We start from the raw sequence: 18,128 nt of genomic DNA, 5'->3' as shown, positions 1-18,128 counted from the left end.
AAATACATAACATTGCATTTGCAAAAGAGACCTTAAACTAAAGCAATGGCATTTGTTCCATATAAAGCTTCATGACTAAGTACAGTTGTTATAACATTTATGTAGATATCTTGGTGAATAATCTTTAATAAGAAAAGACATACTTTTGCACTCAAACACTGTATGTAAACCTGATATTGCACTTTTATTTAGGCACCTGCTTTGTGAATTGGGAATGATGCTTCATGACAGTGTCATAATGGGAAAATGTCTTAAGTTTAAATTACATGTGACTTTGTGAAACTTAAGAGTGCATTACAATAACTAACAACCATAAACTGTTCTTAAATGCTTACGTATTGCTTCATAAATATGAGTTATCAATTGAAATTAAGGACATACTGAACAATGTATTATAATGTACTTAGTTCATTAGCATAAATAACACTCTCAGTGCGGCTATGCTCAATGCAGCAGTTTTATTAATTATAAACAATTACTCAACTAAATGCTGCTTGCATATGTTCTAAGATATCTTACTTTGCATGGATAAATTGAGTGCACTATCACACATCCACCAGCAGGGAGGCAGCACACCTAGCTGGGCCTCCTACAAAATCCACAAACATGGAGCAACGTGGAGAAATACTGCTTGTTGTAGGTATTTGGCTTAAAAATTAACAATTACAAAGACAATAAGTGCTCATGAAAATAGTGCTATCAACAGAGCATAAACAAAGTGGTGCTTTAAAATCTAAATGAAAGAATCATGACTTCAGTACAATTCTAGCCAAAAGTAAGCAAAATCAAGGACAGTAACTGTTCGAATGACATATTTTATTTATGTGGAACCAATAAACACATTTCAATCCAGTAAATTCAAAGATATAATGCATTTCACTAATCGTGTGGTTTAAATTTCAAATTGGGCAACAATGTTCATTAAAAAAGATAAGAACATTCTTTAAAAGTGGAAAAAAACTAATTTACTTTTATTATGATGTCAGATTTGCGTTTATTCATTGCATGTAGTTAACATGAAAACATTTTAACATACTTTCCAATTAAACAACAATTAACGATTAATAGCTCATGAATACATGATTTTCAGCATAATGACAGCAAAAAAACAAAAATGAGACAAGCAAACATTGATTAGTCACATTTTCTTTTGCCAGATAGAAATTTATGTTTAAATTTTTTGGAATTGCAGAAAGTTTTTTTGTGCAGTTGATCTGCAACCACATGTAATAGCGTTTGCATGCTGACTATCAATGAAAATAAGCTTTCATGACGATTCTTTACAAGGTTGTTTATTACTTTTTGTGTCTCATAAAATCCTACATTTCTCAAGAAATAGACCGAAAATATCACTATTACTTTTAATTTTAGCCTCAAACATTGAGGAGATAGTGTGCTACTAACTATGGGGTTAAATACTTTACCATCCAGTTTATAAGCACTGTAAGAACAGTCAATGCTAGTTTTTCACCTCAGATTTTATCTCTTTGTTGGCGTGTTATTTCGAATTTTAGTGTAGGAAAAGGCCTTGCGTGCTTGTTTTTTCGTCATCAGGCTGGACGTAGATTTATTAGTCGCTGATGTGCCTGAGCGTATTTTCAGCCATAAATCATAAATCGCAAACTGATGTTATGTCACATAAACAATAAGCCTAGCACCTCTCACCTCTAGCTGTATTGCAGCATTTAGTATGCTCATATGTATCAGGCCTCAACAACTGCAGGGACCCACAAAAGTGCTTATTAAATGATATGTATAACAACACAGCGTCACAGTAAATCTATTATTAAAGCTTCCATTGCGGTATTATGTGTTTACTGTAATTCCAAACAAACCACCACTTTATCAGTGAGGAAGCAATATAATACACACTCTTAAAAAAGACGGTACTTCAAATGTTCTTTAGTGAAGACAGTGGTTCTATATAGAACCACGAACGCTCAAAGAAAGATTTGGTTCTCTGCATGATGAAATGGTTCTTCGGACTGCTGGAGAATGTGTTAAATAAGGTTCTATCTAGCACTGTTTTATACAGCTGTTGTTACAATGTCAAGCTTGCATACAATAGAAAAACCCTATTTGCATCCAAATGGTTCTTTGAGTGTTCATAGTTTTAGTACAGAACCTTTGAAGAACCTTTTTTTAAGAGTGTATTTGGTGTATATGTGGAACTGTAACTGTTAAAAGGAACGGCAGAGGCTGATGACTCAAGGCTTGCTCTGCTCAAGGTAGACGTCTAAGAACGCAACGAGGAGGGGAGGGGGTTGAAGGTTGGCGAGGAAAAGGGGGGGCTGAGGGGCGCAGACACCGTTTGTGGCTGTCTGAAGAGCTAACCAGACCCAGCAACCATTCACGACATGAACTGGATTTAAGATTGCAAATAGGAGGCAAATCAGAACCGGAAGACAGGGGGAACTGCGGTACAAAGAAAGGAGCAGATGTTTTGGAGGCTGAGAGCTGAAGACTTCCTTGACTCACCTTTTTTTTTAAATAGGTTCACGGTTTTTGGTGGCACGTCTGGCGTTTTGGGGCAGAGCTGAGCTCGAAAGCAGCGAATGTCACCTTGTTGTTTAGCAGCACAAACACCACTGTCCTCGGAGGAAGCCCACAAGAGACATGAGCACCTATTTCGTAAACCCGTTGTACTCCAAGTATAAAGGAAGCGAGAGGCTGGAGCAGACCTACTACGACTGCAGGTTCCCCCAAAGCGTCACCCGGAGCCACGCGATAGTTTACGGGGCTGGATCAGCAGCGGCTCCGGCATTCCAGCACGCGCCCCATCACGCGCAGGACTTCTTCCAGTCGGGACTGTCGACCCCTGGTTATCAGCAGAGCCCCTGCGCCTTGGCGTGCCACGGCGATGCCACCACGTTTTATGGCTACGAAGCATTTCCGAGGCAAACGCTTTATGGGGCTCAGCAAGAGGCGAGCGTGGCGCAGTACCCAGACTGTAAATCTTCCGCTGGCACCAATCTAGGAGAACGACAAGGCCATTTGAATCAAAACCTGCCCGGTCTTATGTTCCCTTGGATGAGACCCCACGGTTAGATCATCTATCGCTTTACTTTATTATCCTTTTCTTTTGGTTTTGGTCAACACAATCTGCTCTACACAACACCAATAATACAGGCTGCATGCACTCAAAAAATAAACTGTTGTATGAACACTGAAATAAGCTGACTCAAACGTGTACATCGGTTCCACACAAATGAAATACATCAACTTACTCAAGTATTTATCCATAGTGTAACATTTTATTCATGCTGAGCCAATGTACACAGCTGATTCACGCAAGTTTAAAGCAACCTTTTGGTGAACTTAATTCAATTAAGCCACACATTTCCATTCAATCAGACTGAGAACACATATTTTGTTACCTTAGCATAAAGTTCAACTGTTGATTGAACAATATTAAAACATTTCGGTGTAATTTACTTGGGTTTCGCTGGAATAGAATTCTCTTTGGAGCACCGTTAACAGTTTTCATTCATTGAAATGTGCTTTCATTAAATTTTGTCTATGTTTTGACATAAACCAATTACTTAAAGAACAACACAATTTACTTATTTCATGTTGAAATATTTCCAATTTTTAAGTAGCACACTTCTGTCGGTTCATTTTCTGTTTATGCCAGCAGGGAAGCTTTGCATGTTTATTAGCGTAGAGGTTTTCTTCATTCAGATATGATGACAGTGAACAATTCATGTTCTCAGTTCTAGCACAACTAATCATATCACCAAAGAGATGACCTTAAAACCTCTTACCGTTATAGACTGTTCTGACAAGTGGTGTAGTGATATTTTGGTAGGGTTAGATTAGATTTGTCACTCTCTCTGTGAGTGTTTGATTACGTTTATAATAATATCTATGTCTATGTGAATCTTAACGCCCAGTAAAGTCCAGACATATCACTATAAATTTTGGCAATTTTTTTTAACTTAAAAGAGAGTAAACTTAGTTTACTTAGAATTTTGAGTCCGCTGAAGAATTTATAAGGATGTTGGATATTGGACGGTCAGTCAACTCAAAATTTAAGTCCCCCGGGTTTAACTACTTTTTTGGTTAAAACATTAATTTTTTAAGTGGAGATCCACGTTTATTGATTGACAGACACAAAAAAGCGTTGCTAAACGTTGAAACCTCTCCATCCTTCCATCCGTAGCTCCAGGAAGGCGTAGCGGCCGGCAGACATACAGCCGCTACCAAACCCTGGAGCTGGAGAAGGAGTTCCTCTTCAACCCTTACCTTACACGCAAGCGGCGCATCGAAGTGTCGCACTCGCTGAAGCTAACGGAGCGGCAGGTGAAGATCTGGTTCCAGAACCGACGCATGAAATGGAAGAAAGAGAACAACAAGGATAAATTTCCGGGTCAGAGGGGCGAGACAGAGACAGAGGCTGAGGGTGAGGGAGATGGAGAAGGAGAGGGAGAAGGAGAGGGCGAACCGGAGGGGGATGAGCAGCAGCAAAAAAAGGAAACGGCAGAAGAAGAAGAGCCGAAAGAGTGATTTTATGGCCGGTTTTTATGGTTATATGACTTCAAGTTGAGCCTCGTGTGTGTATGTGTGGAGAGGGGTAGAGAGAGAGAGAGAGCACTGTTTACGACCACGGTGGGAAAGAAGTAAAAAAATGTTAAACACACAATAAAAGCTCTTTCCTTCTCACTGATCACCACCACAATGCGAACAAACATCCTCAGCCAAGTGCTGTGATGCATTTTCCAATCACTCCTAATGTTTAGGCTAGTCTCAAGGATGCAGTTCAGACTTTTATTCTTTTATTTTGAGGCCAGAAATGTGCGAAGTTTGGTGGGGGAATGGTAAATTTTAAACATGATAGAATTAAGCCAAGATTTCACCTTTAATTAACATTTCTAAAGACTTCCGCATAAACATTAGGCAACATACTCAGATTAACTTGACCCAGTATTAGGCTTAAACCAGCCCTGAATGTTTAGGCCTATGCGCTTTGTTTGTGTACCAAAACATTCGCACATTACGATTGAGTTCGACCCAAAAATGTAGGTCATATACATACTGTACATGGAACAATGCAAAACGAGATTGTAGTTTAGACCTGTTTCACTTTTTACTGTGCTGTAATTTCTTTTCGTAATTTTTTCGTAGGTTAGCTGTAGGCTGTAGAATGCTTGTGTCTTTTTACGAAAGTAGTTCTTATAATTATCGCCTAATCATTTTTGCATGTGATGCTACCTAACACGGGAAATTGGCAATGTTTCTCTTCAATGTTTTATGCAAAAAATTGACGCAAACATCCAAAACAACGATTTAAAAAGATCTCGTGCATCTGGTTCTGGGTGAAATGTGTGCCATCGTTCATCCACTTTGTCTCAACTTTATTAACACTTTCTCATATAGCCACTTTAATTTAGATTTATGCAAACTTTAGCTGTTAGAGCTGACTTTACTTGATCTCTAAAATTGACCACACTATTTATATAGCAAGTGAAGGAGTTTTCGCGTTGATCAACTTCGACTACCTATCGACATGCGTTTGGTGTAATGAATGTCAGTATTTCTAAAATGTTTCTATAACATTATGATGTTTGTGCATTTGGCAAGTTGTCATAAAAGACCAGGGATTGTTTAAGCTGTGTATGGAAATGTGGAAACAATTGTAACATCAGTCATTGAAATATTTCTGGAATTGTTTTCTATATTTTATTAGAATGTGTGTATTTCACGCTGAAATATAAATAAAGCTGAACAATTACGGCTGTCGACGAATTTCAATCAGCTCATTATGGAATGTCAAATCTACAGTAAACACATGCAGTGATCATCGGTTCATTCATTCGAAATAAACAGGCGTGGGTCTATATGTGAGAAATCAATCAGTAATATAACATCAGCCAATGTATTAAACACTGTTTAGTTCTATCAGTGATGGTATACTTTGCAGCGCAAATAGAGAATTCTTGATAATTCTGTTCCTAGAATATCCGCTGTGCTATTTAAACTGAACTGTTCTGGACCTGCAAAACAGACAGCTCGTCTCGTGCTAGTCCATACTCACCATTAGTACTGTACAAGGTAATGTGTACAGGTGACATGTGCTCGCAGGAAGCGCCAACCTTATCAAAAGCAGAGCACCATAACATTGTCAGTAGTTTTGTTGTTTGTATATTACTGTGCATTGTTTGGTAGATAGTAAGATAGTAATAGTTAAAAAAGCGGAGCTGCTAAACATAGGAAACACATGTGCCAGTACTTCTTTCACAAATAGATTATCTAAATAACTATAAATGTATACTATATATCTAAATAACTATAAATGTAACTATAATGGTATGTTTATTATAGATAAATTATCTATAATAAACATACCATTGAACATCAAATTTCAACACAAGAAACAACTACATTACAGTTGGTGTAAATCTAAACACACACACACACACACACACACACACACACACACACATATATATATATATATATATATATATATATATGTAGAGAGAGAGAGAGAGAGAGAGAGAGCATATTATTTACAAATAGGCTTTTGCAACGCTGTCTTAAACGTCAGTAAAGCACAAGAATCAACAATCAAGGTACTCTACATTTGGACACGCGCTGATTGCCTCGCAATATTCAATAGAAATAGTACCTAAATATATTAACCAAAAAAAAACAAAAAAACAAAGATTGAGCCGTATTTAAATAAACCAACAAACTAAAACAATTTCATGAAATTGTACACATTTCAAACACATCTATAAGAAAAGCTCAGGCCTACCTGCAGAGCTCCGGCTCAGGAGCGAGATGGGCGAGTCGAGCAGTCTTCTGGCAAATGTGTTTGTGGTCACTACTGACATTCCGGAAGTTTTCTGAGGAAGTGGCAGTTGTATTAGAGTATTGTCTACCCGCCAGACCTTTGTACTTTTATGTTGCCAGTGGAGGAGAACTCCTAAAATGGCTGTTATCGCCTGTAAACTTTATTGCTGGCCAATAAACCCATTAGCGTCTTTAAAATTCTCCCAAACAGCCTATTGGCCTGATTCAGACAGCGCTCTTCCCATGCCATCTAAAGTGTAGCCAGAGCAAGACTGCAATTGTAAAACAACTTGGGGAACGTTCTTGGGCAAAGACTCATGAAATAAAATGAGAGATCGGGCTAATGATTTGGGGAAGAGGCTGTGGATTGTGTTGTTGTGTTCTATTGGCTAATAGCGATTTTTTCAGGACAAAAATTGTGTTGTTAGTAATTTTTAATCTTGCTAGGGCTGTTTTTTTTTCACAAAGAAAGATTTCTCGGACAAATTGACTTGAGCAGCTGTCAGCAGACAGCAGGTGAAAAGGTAAGGGGCTAAGCTATTGGACAGCCACGACCTATACATAGATTTACTTTGGAAAAAGATTAAATTTATATAGAGTAATACTTAGAACAGGAAAAGCAGATGGATATTTTCAATTTCTTAGAACAATAGATAAAACAACCATAAAGAATAGATGGATTGTACCATCATTATGGATTTTTTTCCACATAGTGGCGATAGAGTAACAAACGAATTCATTTGAGATTTGAAATATGAGAAAATATTAATACAATCACATGGTTTAAAAAATGTTGATTCATGTATCAGATCTCGAACTTGTTTGTCCGTCGTTTATTTATTATTACAAACTTAAATGTGTGCTTTTCTGCTAATTTTAGATCACCATAGCTATTTTAAGGTTAACATAATGGAAAATATAAAACGTAAAGTAGAGGAAAACATGAAATATAAAATTTGCCATAACTTTTGTACATTTTATGTTTTACTTATTTTTCTCCCAATATGTTAAACTCAACAGATAAAAAACAATCGTGCATTAAAATGTGAGAATTGTGTTAACTTATTTTCACAATAACATGTAATTTTACCACAGACGCCCAAACGCATAGGAACATTGGCTATATATATATATATATATATATATATATATATATATATATATATATATATATATATAAGCAGACACAAATAAAGATTAACGCTCACTTAAATATAGTACAGATTAATTTTCATTTTATATAGAGGTAACTGTCCGATGTTCTCCACATAAGCCTACAATTTTAAAACTACCGTCATTTTATTGAGTCGTCAGCATCATTTATGGAATTAAAACTGTAATTCTTGGGAATTGTTTATTAACTGACCTTTTTTTAATGTTTTCATTTGATTTCGTTGCATTAGTGACAGATTTAAAGCATGGTGGGTTCAAGTATCATTCATAATTCTACAGGTCTCAAAGTTTAGTCCGTTCCATAAAACTCAGTTCGCCGGGGATACCATTCCAACCAAAGTGCTTTTGTTTGAATAAATACTGTAATTGTTGGTGTCAGTGATTAACATCTTCTGTGAGCACATAACCAACTTAAACCTAAGTTCTCAGTTTCACGCTAACCTCAATAAGAACGTCAATATAGTACGTTGGTGGTACAGATGGCGCACCGAACGTCATTTGGGTGAAGCAGTCGCAAAGGCAAAAGTAGACAGGAACAATGTTCATGTAGATTTCTGAACAAAACAAAGCTTCTGAGAGGTGACTGGAATGTGAAGATGTGAATCTTGAGACGGCTTCCTACACTGAAATCTACGGGTCGAGCGGCGTTGGAAGGGGGCGCAACACATTCTTGGTTGTTTGGTGGGAAATTTACAGCTAAGCAATAAAAGTTTACGACTAGGCCGTGGCTGGGATTGGCTGCGGCGAGTCACATGGCATGCTCCATGAACATGAACTTTATACTGTTGTCTTTGCTCCGGTTATATTCGCTCCCCATCTCTCCAGACGCGCGGAAAATGGAGTATAGCGTCCCGCAGCCTTGCACTGAAATATAATAGTGAGTAAAAAAGAGCAGGGAAGTCTCGGTCTCGGTTCTAGCGCGTATGTGTGCTCCTCTCTTCCTCCCTGCTCCCTCACGTCTCGCCTCCCGTCACCTTTGTCGCGCACGGAGGGCTAGGCTAAACTCGATGCCGAGCATGGGACGCGACGCAACTAGTCTCGAATATTGGGTTCCTGGACGCAACAGGATTCAGACAGGATATGGAATTTCTCATGAAGTGACTGACTTCACCTCATGCAGCTTAGTGCCACCCCGCCCTCCTTTCATCTGGGCGCGACACTTACTGTGTAGCACAGGAGCGGCTTGAGAAAGCAGGTAAGCTCGCGGTTCTATGTGTTTCTAATTGGTTCACATGGACACTCTAAAAAGATGGTTCTTCGAGGGTTCTTGGGTAAATGCAATGGTTTTATTTAGAACCATGAGTTTTATATCAAACTAATCTATGCTTGAATTAGTATTTGAAATGGTTCTGTAAATTAATGGTTTTATACAGCACCAATAAGGTAATATTGTGACAAGCTTGATATCGTAACAGTAGCAGAACCCTTTTTAGGCGCGATTTAGAACCATTTTCAAAAAGCTTCTATGTAGTACCATATACAACATGTTCACCATCAATTGCAACATGCAAAGAACCATTTAAGCATGAAATGGTTCTACATAAAACTCATGGTTCTAAATAGGCACATTCCCTTTATTAAAACTCAAACCCTTGAAGAACCATTTTTAAGAGTTTACGTGGTTTAAACGGACATCTATCTAAGCAGTAAAAATGAATATACCCTACCGCGAGCATATGGTTGTATGTTATCTTGAATTTAATTAAGATGTTGGGGAAACATTGTAAACACTTATTAGCCTAGGTTGTATGTTTTTATATAGACTCACGAGCTGTGCGTGTGATTCTTATACAGCTGAAAGCAGAATAAAAGCGAGATATGGGTCGTTTATGGATGTTTTCTCATTATTGTGATTGATAAGCGAGACATATTAATGAGACGTTCAAACTTCAGCTTGTTTACTCACTTGGAGTGTCCAGGACACTCGAGGACAGTGGGCTTTATTTAGACCGTGAATTTGTATGGAATTGGGCAGGCAGACAGATTTCAGACGTGAACTGACAAAGGAGGTGACCTCTCTGACATCAGTGCCACAAAATATCTTATAATAGATTCCAGATAAAGTTTGTTTCCCAGCAGTCTGATATTCGACTACAAGACCGACTCTTAGTCTACACTCTTAAAAAAGATGGTTCTTTAGTAAAGACAGTGGTGCTATATGGATACTCAAAGAACCATTTGCACACTTAAATGGTTCTTTGCATGGTGAAGTGGTTTTTCAGAATGATGGAGAATATGTTGTATACGGTTCGAACTTTTGTTACGATGCCAAGAACCCCTTTTAGTGCTGTATACAACCATATACAACACTTTCTCCATCAATCTGAAGAACCATTTCACCATACAAAGAACCATTTAGGCCATAAAATGGTTCTTTGAGTGCTCATGATTCTATATAGAAAGACTATATATAATATAGAAACACTTTACCAAAGAACGCTCGAAGAACCATCTTTTTTTTTAAGTGCACTGAAGAAACAAAATAGTCAAAAATGTGGAAAAGAGTCAGATTTGATTAAAACAGCCTGTTTATAATTTTATTGAAAACTGTGAAATGCTTCACTTACCCTGACGTTTATTTTTAAAAAATGATACACCAGACTCTAGATGTTCATCTTTAACCATATATAATTACAAAATAAACGTTTTAATGCAGGCTGGTATGACGTGTGTGCATATTTTATTTGTTATTTACTTGTCGTCACAAAATGTGTACTTAGCACTTGCTTTTAGATCTAAAAGTTTGAATGTTAGAAAGTAAGAAAAGAAAGACAGCTCGTGGTTCACCTGATTTTGATTAATATATCATTATAAAACAATCAGCCTATTCTAAGATTACCTCCGTGCTTTTTTCCTCAAAAGCAATCAGTAAAAACCGAAATCAGATCAAAATTTCAATTCCGTGACCACCAACTGACACTGACGGATGGAGTCCCTAAATTGCTCATATTGCAGAGGTCGATGCTGCCATCTAGCGTTCAGTTCTATGCCATTAGCCTGCCTTCAATGTGTTTTTACAAACCAGACGTTTTTCAAATTAAAACAGTGTTAGAGGTGAAGCCAAACATAGTTTACTTAAAAAAAACATTGATCTGTAATAACAAGTGAACTTGTATTTAACTCAGTTTTAAGCTCAGTTTGTTTACAATGGACATATTTATATTATTTATGCTGCGTTAGGCCAATATAATGCATAAGGTTCAACTTTCATTGTTATCAACAACAGTTTTAGCCATCACATCATAATCTCCATTAATAAAAACAACAATAATAATTTTCTGTGAAGCTGAAGGAAGAACTTCAAGTTAAGCTCCAAATACAAAAAACTGTATTCAACACCCAACACTTGATGAAATTTTATTTGATTTTTTTTTATATATATATAAAATTATGAAACAACAGTCAGATATCTTCATATGTTGAATGTGTCAGAACGTTTCATTGTTTCTGAAACACCCAATCAGTACAGTGAAAGTTCTAACTTCACTTTGCCTCGAGCCACGTGAGCAGCCTTCATATACGTCATGGCGTTATTCCAGGAATGTACTGCGGGAATTCTGTGCTTTTTTTTCCACAAATATTATGGACCTATGGAGCTGTGGTCTTTAAAATAGCTTTTGTATTTGGCTCATCGTGGACATTCACTGATTCATTTCCTTCCAGCTTCTGTAGTCATTCGTTCTGCTGGGTTTGTATCTAATTCCTGCAACATTCGTGGCTTAAACAAAGACGATAACACTGTAAATTAAAGACAGGCTACTTCCAGTGGAGCTGCAGCCAAAACACAGCGAGGCTTAAGGTGGAGCTGTTGCATTCATGGTCGAGTCAAACGAGGAAGTAAGGTGGTTTTCCCTGGTTTGAGAACATGCAAAAAGAAACAGGCAGAAGTCCTCATTCTCCTTAATTACAAATACGTTTCTTAAGTTTCCAAAACTGAAATTAAAAATAGAAATTTTAAATTGAAATTTACCGTCCAATTACAGGATAGCCCCCCTCACCGAAGTCAAACTGAATTCTGTCTAATCGGTATTCTGATATTTGTTTACCATCACATATTTACTCGAATCATATTAATGTTTGTTCTCAAAACACAATTCCAAAGTGTCCGCAGGCTGAAAACTATATCAGAATCTCGAGTGAACTAAAGCAGATTAGAGCTCATGCATTTAACAAGCAAATAAATGCACTAAAATACTCCAGTGTGCAGTGGGCAGCTGATCAAACAGTGAGTTGTGACTAAGTGGTTTTGAGTTAATTTTACAAGCTTTAAAAATGACTCCGTGATCAGACGCAATGTATTCAGCAGCCGAAGCAAACGTGGACCAATTGTGTCTATTTTACAGCCCCCCAAAAGGTCGTCAGCGGAAGTCTCTCTAGTCTTGGAAACATCAGCGACACCTCATAACCATTTAACTGTGAAAGCAACACGAGAGGAGCCTCTCTGGCTCTGCTAGATATAAAGGAGCAGAGACATGAAAGGCATTAGAGCTTAAAGAACATGGCGTCATACTGAAGAGTGGTTTGAAATAATAATAATAATAATAATAATAATAATAATAATAATGGCATAGTAGAAGTATTAGATGCATTAGTGGTAGTTGTTGTTGTGAATGCAATTTTCAAGAATTCATTTTAATTTTTATCCAGAAATGAACTGTGCTACCAGTGTTAGCATCAGTCCAGTCAAAAGTTTTTGTTCTTTTTGTACAGTACATTTGTGAGTTCATTAATTATAATTGTGGCCTATAATGTAAAAGCCATAAATTTAAATTTACTGAAGTACTTTAAGAGTTATTTAGTTACTTTCTGCGTTTAATTGTAGTTTGTTCTTTGTTCTCACTTATTTTAGTCGCAAAAAGTGAAGAACAGCCGCAAAAAAATGCATATATATTTATATATGTAATATATATATATATATATATATATATATATATAGAGAGAGAGAGAGAGAGAGAGAGAGAGAGAGCGATTAATATATATATATATATATATATATATATATATATATATATGTATGTATATATATTAGGCCGGTGGTAAAGTATAAACAATATTGTTTTTGACTTCCAAATGAGACATCTCCCAGAAACATGTTCAACTTCTCATGGCCCTCGCCAGAAGGATGCAATAAAACACTTCACTGCACGCTTCTACTTCAGATCCACAAGAGCTCTGTTTTCCCTTTCCAGCTTATATTCACTTTATATATTGCGCAGCGGTATAATGTCTGCTGGTCAGTTGTGATCTACCCTGCGCCCAAGCAAATGTGTTTAAGGGAGTAGATCGTGACTAATTCCATTTCCAGTGTTTGGGTGGCTGTTCGCAGCTTTTGGCCTGGCGCTGTTTCAATCGCGGACCGTGTACAGGATGCGTTCATCATAGTCTGTTTTGCTGCCAAATCAGCAGCGCGACTCATGTGGCCTAAATTATGTTAATAGGCTTCAGAGTTCAGGATCAAAGTGACCTGTCAGGTTTGTATCCGACAGTGTGCTACGTAAATGAGAAGCTCGCCATTCAGGCACAGTGCGCTACACACGACTTCCCTTTATCTTCAGCTGTGCCCTGCAGTTATGCTTGCCCTGAAACATATTCAGACTTGTCAATGGCCGCTTGTCCGCGTCCAAACTTTTTTTTTCTTCTGTTTAGAATTGGGTTTAGGCACCAGCGTGAAGACAGATGTACTCATTTCTCAAGGTAGAGTGCGGTTTGTTTTATTATGTTGTGCTGTGGCATTGAAACGTTCAAAATGAATCAATTTCTTCTCAGCCCAGTGGACCACATAGTCCACAAGCAGATGAGAAACATGCTAAACCGCATGTGGCTAAACAACATTAGCGCCGTTTTTCATATTTTGAAATCTGAGCGCAAATCCTCCAACACACCAATGCTTTGTGGCTTTAGGTACACAGCATACCATCGCTGTCGAGACAAAACCTCCTATCTCCAAAAAGGTAACTTTACAGGAGAAGAAAAATTTTAACTTTTTAACTTTGAATGGGAGTTAATGAAACCAGATTGTTTTCCAGTTCATTTTAGAGCATTTCAATTGGACCGTTCATCATGAAATGCTAACGCAATGTAAAGATCAGCTGGTACTTTTAAATTCTATCAAAGAATGACAAGGTTTTGTCTCGACAGCGACGATGTGCAAGTAATATTGACAACAATAAAAGTAAATGTAAGTAAAATAAACAACCATTAATAGAGTTTTTTGTCGCTCGTGCTGCTGGTAAACGCGCTGTTGCTGGAAGCTGACATTTGTCTGGTTTTATGACTTCAGCGGCTCAGGCGTTAAGGCATTCTTTAGCAGTAAAACCGCCATAAACGACCCCCTTCCCTTTTACATTTCCCTCTGCACAAAAGGACACAGACACACGCAGTAAAGTATGCAGCTAGTTTTAAGAAATCATACGATGTAAAGCGCTGTATAGGAAAGTAAAAAGTAAAATAAAAACCGCAAAATTCATGTCAAAATTACTGTAACTGCCAGACAAGTGTATTTTTTGTTTGCAAATGGAATACATTGATCAAACTGTCTGTAAACTAAGGAAAAATAAATAACATTACATGGATCTTGCTATGCTATTATACATAGTGGCAGTGACTTACATTTAAGGAGGCGCAAACGACCAAACCTCCTACATTGGTGTTTTTTTTTCCTACATTTGTGATTTTTTCATAAACTAGAAAGATATATGTCTTTAGTCATAAGATGAGAATATGGATAAAACAATCTGGACATGTTTGTATGAAATCAGGCCGCGCTGTAGGCTACTATGATTTAGCATTGACATCTAAACCACTAGAAAAAAACATAAGAATTTGCGCGTGCAGTTTCCCCAAAAGTAAAAAAATAAAATGTGAAATTATTTTCGTTCAAAAGACATATTTTTAACACGAGTCAAATGTGTTTTCTTATTTCATTCGCCTTAACCTTTTCCTTATACACAGGGACACACAACACATTTCCAAATAGCGATTGTCCAATTAGTAGCATCATGAAAAAGCGCACGTGAAGTCCTTCCTCTGAAATATCAAAGTTTTTTATTGTCATTAAATATTTTATTGTTTCATCAGTACAGTTCTGTTCTGAAATCGGACGCGCCATATTTAACGACTCAAAAATCTAGTGAAATTTTATTTTATGTTTGTTGTATTTTATTTTTTGTGAAGTGCTTGGAACCTTTAGACACTAAATTCAAAAATGTCCTTTGTTTGGGCAGGATCAGGCAACGACAAGCAGGCTTCGCGCGCGCGTGCGTGTGTGTGTGTGTGTGTGTGTGTGTGTGTGTATGTGTGTGTGTCAGCAAGAGAGAAAGAAAGGGAAAGAGACACTAAGTTACTATACGTGAATAAAAGCATGTGGATTTCCTTCCAAGCGCGGTGTACATTCTGACTGGGTAAGCTATGCAGTTACTTGGGCAAAGAATGAAAAAGTCGACTTCATTTTTTTCCCCACTTTCCTCACGCCTTTGATTGGACAGAAAGTGGTCAGCTGACACTGTCATCTTTGTCCAGCTTAGAACGAGGCTTTTGGAAACACTCGGCTGCGTACATGGTGCCTTTTATTGCCGTTGCCGAAATAAATGACATAGCGGTTCTGTGTTTTGGAAGAAAAAAATATTAATACAAAGACTGTCAGAGATAGGAAGAGTTGAGCGAGCGAGGGAGGGAGCGAAATAGAGAGAAAGAGAGAGAGAGAAAGGAGAATCAGAGAAGGTAAGGGAGGGAGGGAAAGAGTGGGAGCGAGGTTTACGGGGAGAGAGGGACGGTATGAATTCCTATTTCACGAACCCGTCGCTCTCGTGCCATTTAACCGGCAGCCAGGAGGTTCTACCCAATGTGGCCCTGAACTCCACCACTTATGACCCCGTTCGCCACTTCTCGTCCTATGGCGCCGCCGTGGCCCAGAACCGGATATACTCCACGCCGTTCTACTCACCACAAGACAACGTTATGTTCGGCTCTGCTCGGGCACCTTATGACTACGGGTCCAATGTGTTTTACCAGGACAAGGATGTGCTCCCAAGCTGCAGGCAGAGCTTGGGACAGAGCGCACAGGGCTCTCTGGCGCAAGACTACGCTTCAGAACAAGGCAGGAGCACATCTCAGGAACCAAAGAGCGCCGTTCAGATTTATCCGTGGATGCAGCGGATGAACTCTCACAGTGGTGAGTAGTTAAACACCAGAGATAAATTTTGGGGGGCTGCTTTTTACGACTTTAAACTCACGTTTTATCACCCCATAAAGCAGTGGAGGAGCTCCTCGTCACTCTGCAATAAATGCCTTTTATCTCTTGGGGAAATCCCTTTTGGCCAAAATACACGCGCTGTCAGAAAGCAGAAGCCCATTCAAAACAAATCCCAAGTTCTGGGAGCTTTTATGGCTTTATGGGAGCTTGCTTAGATGATGGAGGTAAATTGGTGAAATGCGAAGTTATCTAAACTAATGAACATTTAAGTCTATATATTTAGAGCAGGTTTTTTGGCTTGAAGCTGTCAGTAATTCCCTGAAATGTATGTTTTAACCTCTTTTGTCCTCTACAGGGGTCGGCTATGGGTCTGACAGGCGGAGAGGTCGCCAGATCTACTCCCGTTACCAAACACTAGAACTGGAGAAGGAGTTTCATTTCAACCGCTACTTGACGAGGCGCCGGCGTATCGAAATTGCCAACGCGCTTTGCCTTACCGAACGCCAGATCAAAATCTGGTTTCAGAACCGCCGCATGAAGTGGAAGAAGGAAAGCAATCTCACCTCCACCCTAAACGACAGCGTCCCGTCGGTTGGCAGCCAAGAAGAAGGCAAGGAGGAAGAAGAAGGGGCGACGAATGAAAAGAAGGAATAAGGACTGGCGTGTTAATTCTTTACGGTATTAAACCGCTGTACGAGTAACTACCTATCAGAAATAAACTACCTATTGAAGTTTGGCGCAATGCTTAAAAGCCAAAACTGTTTTCAACGAGACAAACTCTTTTGTGCCATATGCACGCCGGAGATGTATGACCTCTCCATGTTTTCTTATGTTTAGGAACCAAACACTCCATTCCACACTTCATTCCCAAATGTAGCCTCTCAAATTGTGCCCACCAGTTGGCAAAATTTCTGCCATGAATGTATGTTGCATACCACGCTAATACTTAGCAAAGCAAGAAAGAAAAATGTCATGTTATTTGAGTAAATCAGATCGTGTCTATTGGCTACGACTTGTGGCATTATAAAGGTTAAAACTTGTCTTTTGTTTTGTTATGTTTTTTATGTTGAATTGTTTTTACATGGTTTAACTGTATGAAGCATTAAAATGGTGCAAACATGAAGTATACTGAATCTGAATTGTGACTGTGTCTGAACGTGTTTATGAATATAAAAGTGTGACGCAACATTCCCAGCATTTGTGTAAATGCCTCAGCTTTCAGGTGCATTGTTATTAGCCATTAGATTGAACCGTACACAGTGAGACTGTGACCACATTGGTCAGCAACATGAAAACAATGTATCGTCAAAATAAAATACTTTTGAAGGCGAACCCGACGCTAGTTTTTTGTTCGTGTAATTCAGGCCAACTAAATAATCAAAGAATTCTCTATATATTACAACATTTAAGTGTCTTTCATGATAACCAATGAAGAATCAACACATATGCCTAAATAAAGCGGCGCAGTTCTTAAACTGCAACAGAGTTTATAATAACATAAAATGGAAAAAGGCAAATCTCAAAGTGAAGACAAGTCTAAACTATTCTATTTTACTAATATTTATGACCTGTCAGGGTCTCTCATTCATTCACCAAGCACTAGAGCTACGCTGCATGAGATTGAGTCATAACTTAGCTTGTTAATAATTTGAAAGCTATTAAGCGAACACACTGTAAATAAAAGTTATAGAAGGAAACAGTAAGTTGGAAGTAACTGTTTGTATATTGTCTTATTCTAAGCAATGCGAAAATTACAGAGCAACAGAATTCCCGAGTTTTTGGTTGCAGGAAAAAATCAAAATCAACACAATAACGTTCACATGCTGTTCAACCAGCAAACTTTATTGAAATATTCAAGCTTTGTAAATTACAAAACGTTTTTGTTAGACATGAGTTCTGTAACTGTTGTCAGAAACGCTTTATAATGCCTTAATATCTCAAGCTAGAGAGCTAGATTTTTTGAAAAAAA

The 18,128-nt window shown here is 38.0% G+C and overlaps 2 protein-coding genes across 3 annotated transcripts in view; both read left to right on the top strand.

Moving 5' to 3' along the window:
• Positions 1–17,481, top strand: part of hoxc6b (homeobox C6b) — a 30,579-nt gene extending 13,098 nt beyond the window's left edge. Inside the window, exons 2-3 of one of the 2 annotated variants that reach the window (XM_036559035.1) lie at positions 15,979–16,138; positions 16,515–17,481. In XM_036559035.1, coding sequence (XP_036414928.1) covers positions 15,979–16,138; positions 16,515–16,813 — 459 coding nt within the window. In that variant the 3' untranslated portion in view covers positions 16,814–17,481. Of the gene's footprint in view, positions 1–15,686; positions 16,139–16,514 lie in introns of those variants that run through there. The other variant, XM_036559034.1, reaches the window with a different exon arrangement.
• LOC118799286 (homeobox protein Hox-C8a-like) lies at positions 2,448–5,489 on the top strand. Its single transcript, XM_036559032.1, has 2 exons — positions 2,448–3,043; positions 4,163–5,489. The coding sequence occupies exons 1-2, from the start codon at positions 2,617–2,619 to the stop codon at positions 4,504–4,506; spliced, it is 771 nt and encodes a 256-aa protein (XP_036414925.1). The 5' UTR covers positions 2,448–2,616; the 3' UTR covers positions 4,507–5,489.
• Positions 17,482–18,128: the final 647 nt, after the last annotated feature.

The sequence above is a fragment of the Colossoma macropomum genome, unplaced genomic scaffold (assembly GCF_904425465.1).
Source record: "Colossoma macropomum unplaced genomic scaffold, Colossoma_macropomum, whole genome shotgun sequence".
NCBI lineage: Eukaryota > Metazoa > Chordata > Actinopteri > Characiformes > Serrasalmidae > Colossoma > Colossoma macropomum.
This window is presented reverse-complemented; position numbering and strand designations above follow the sequence as displayed.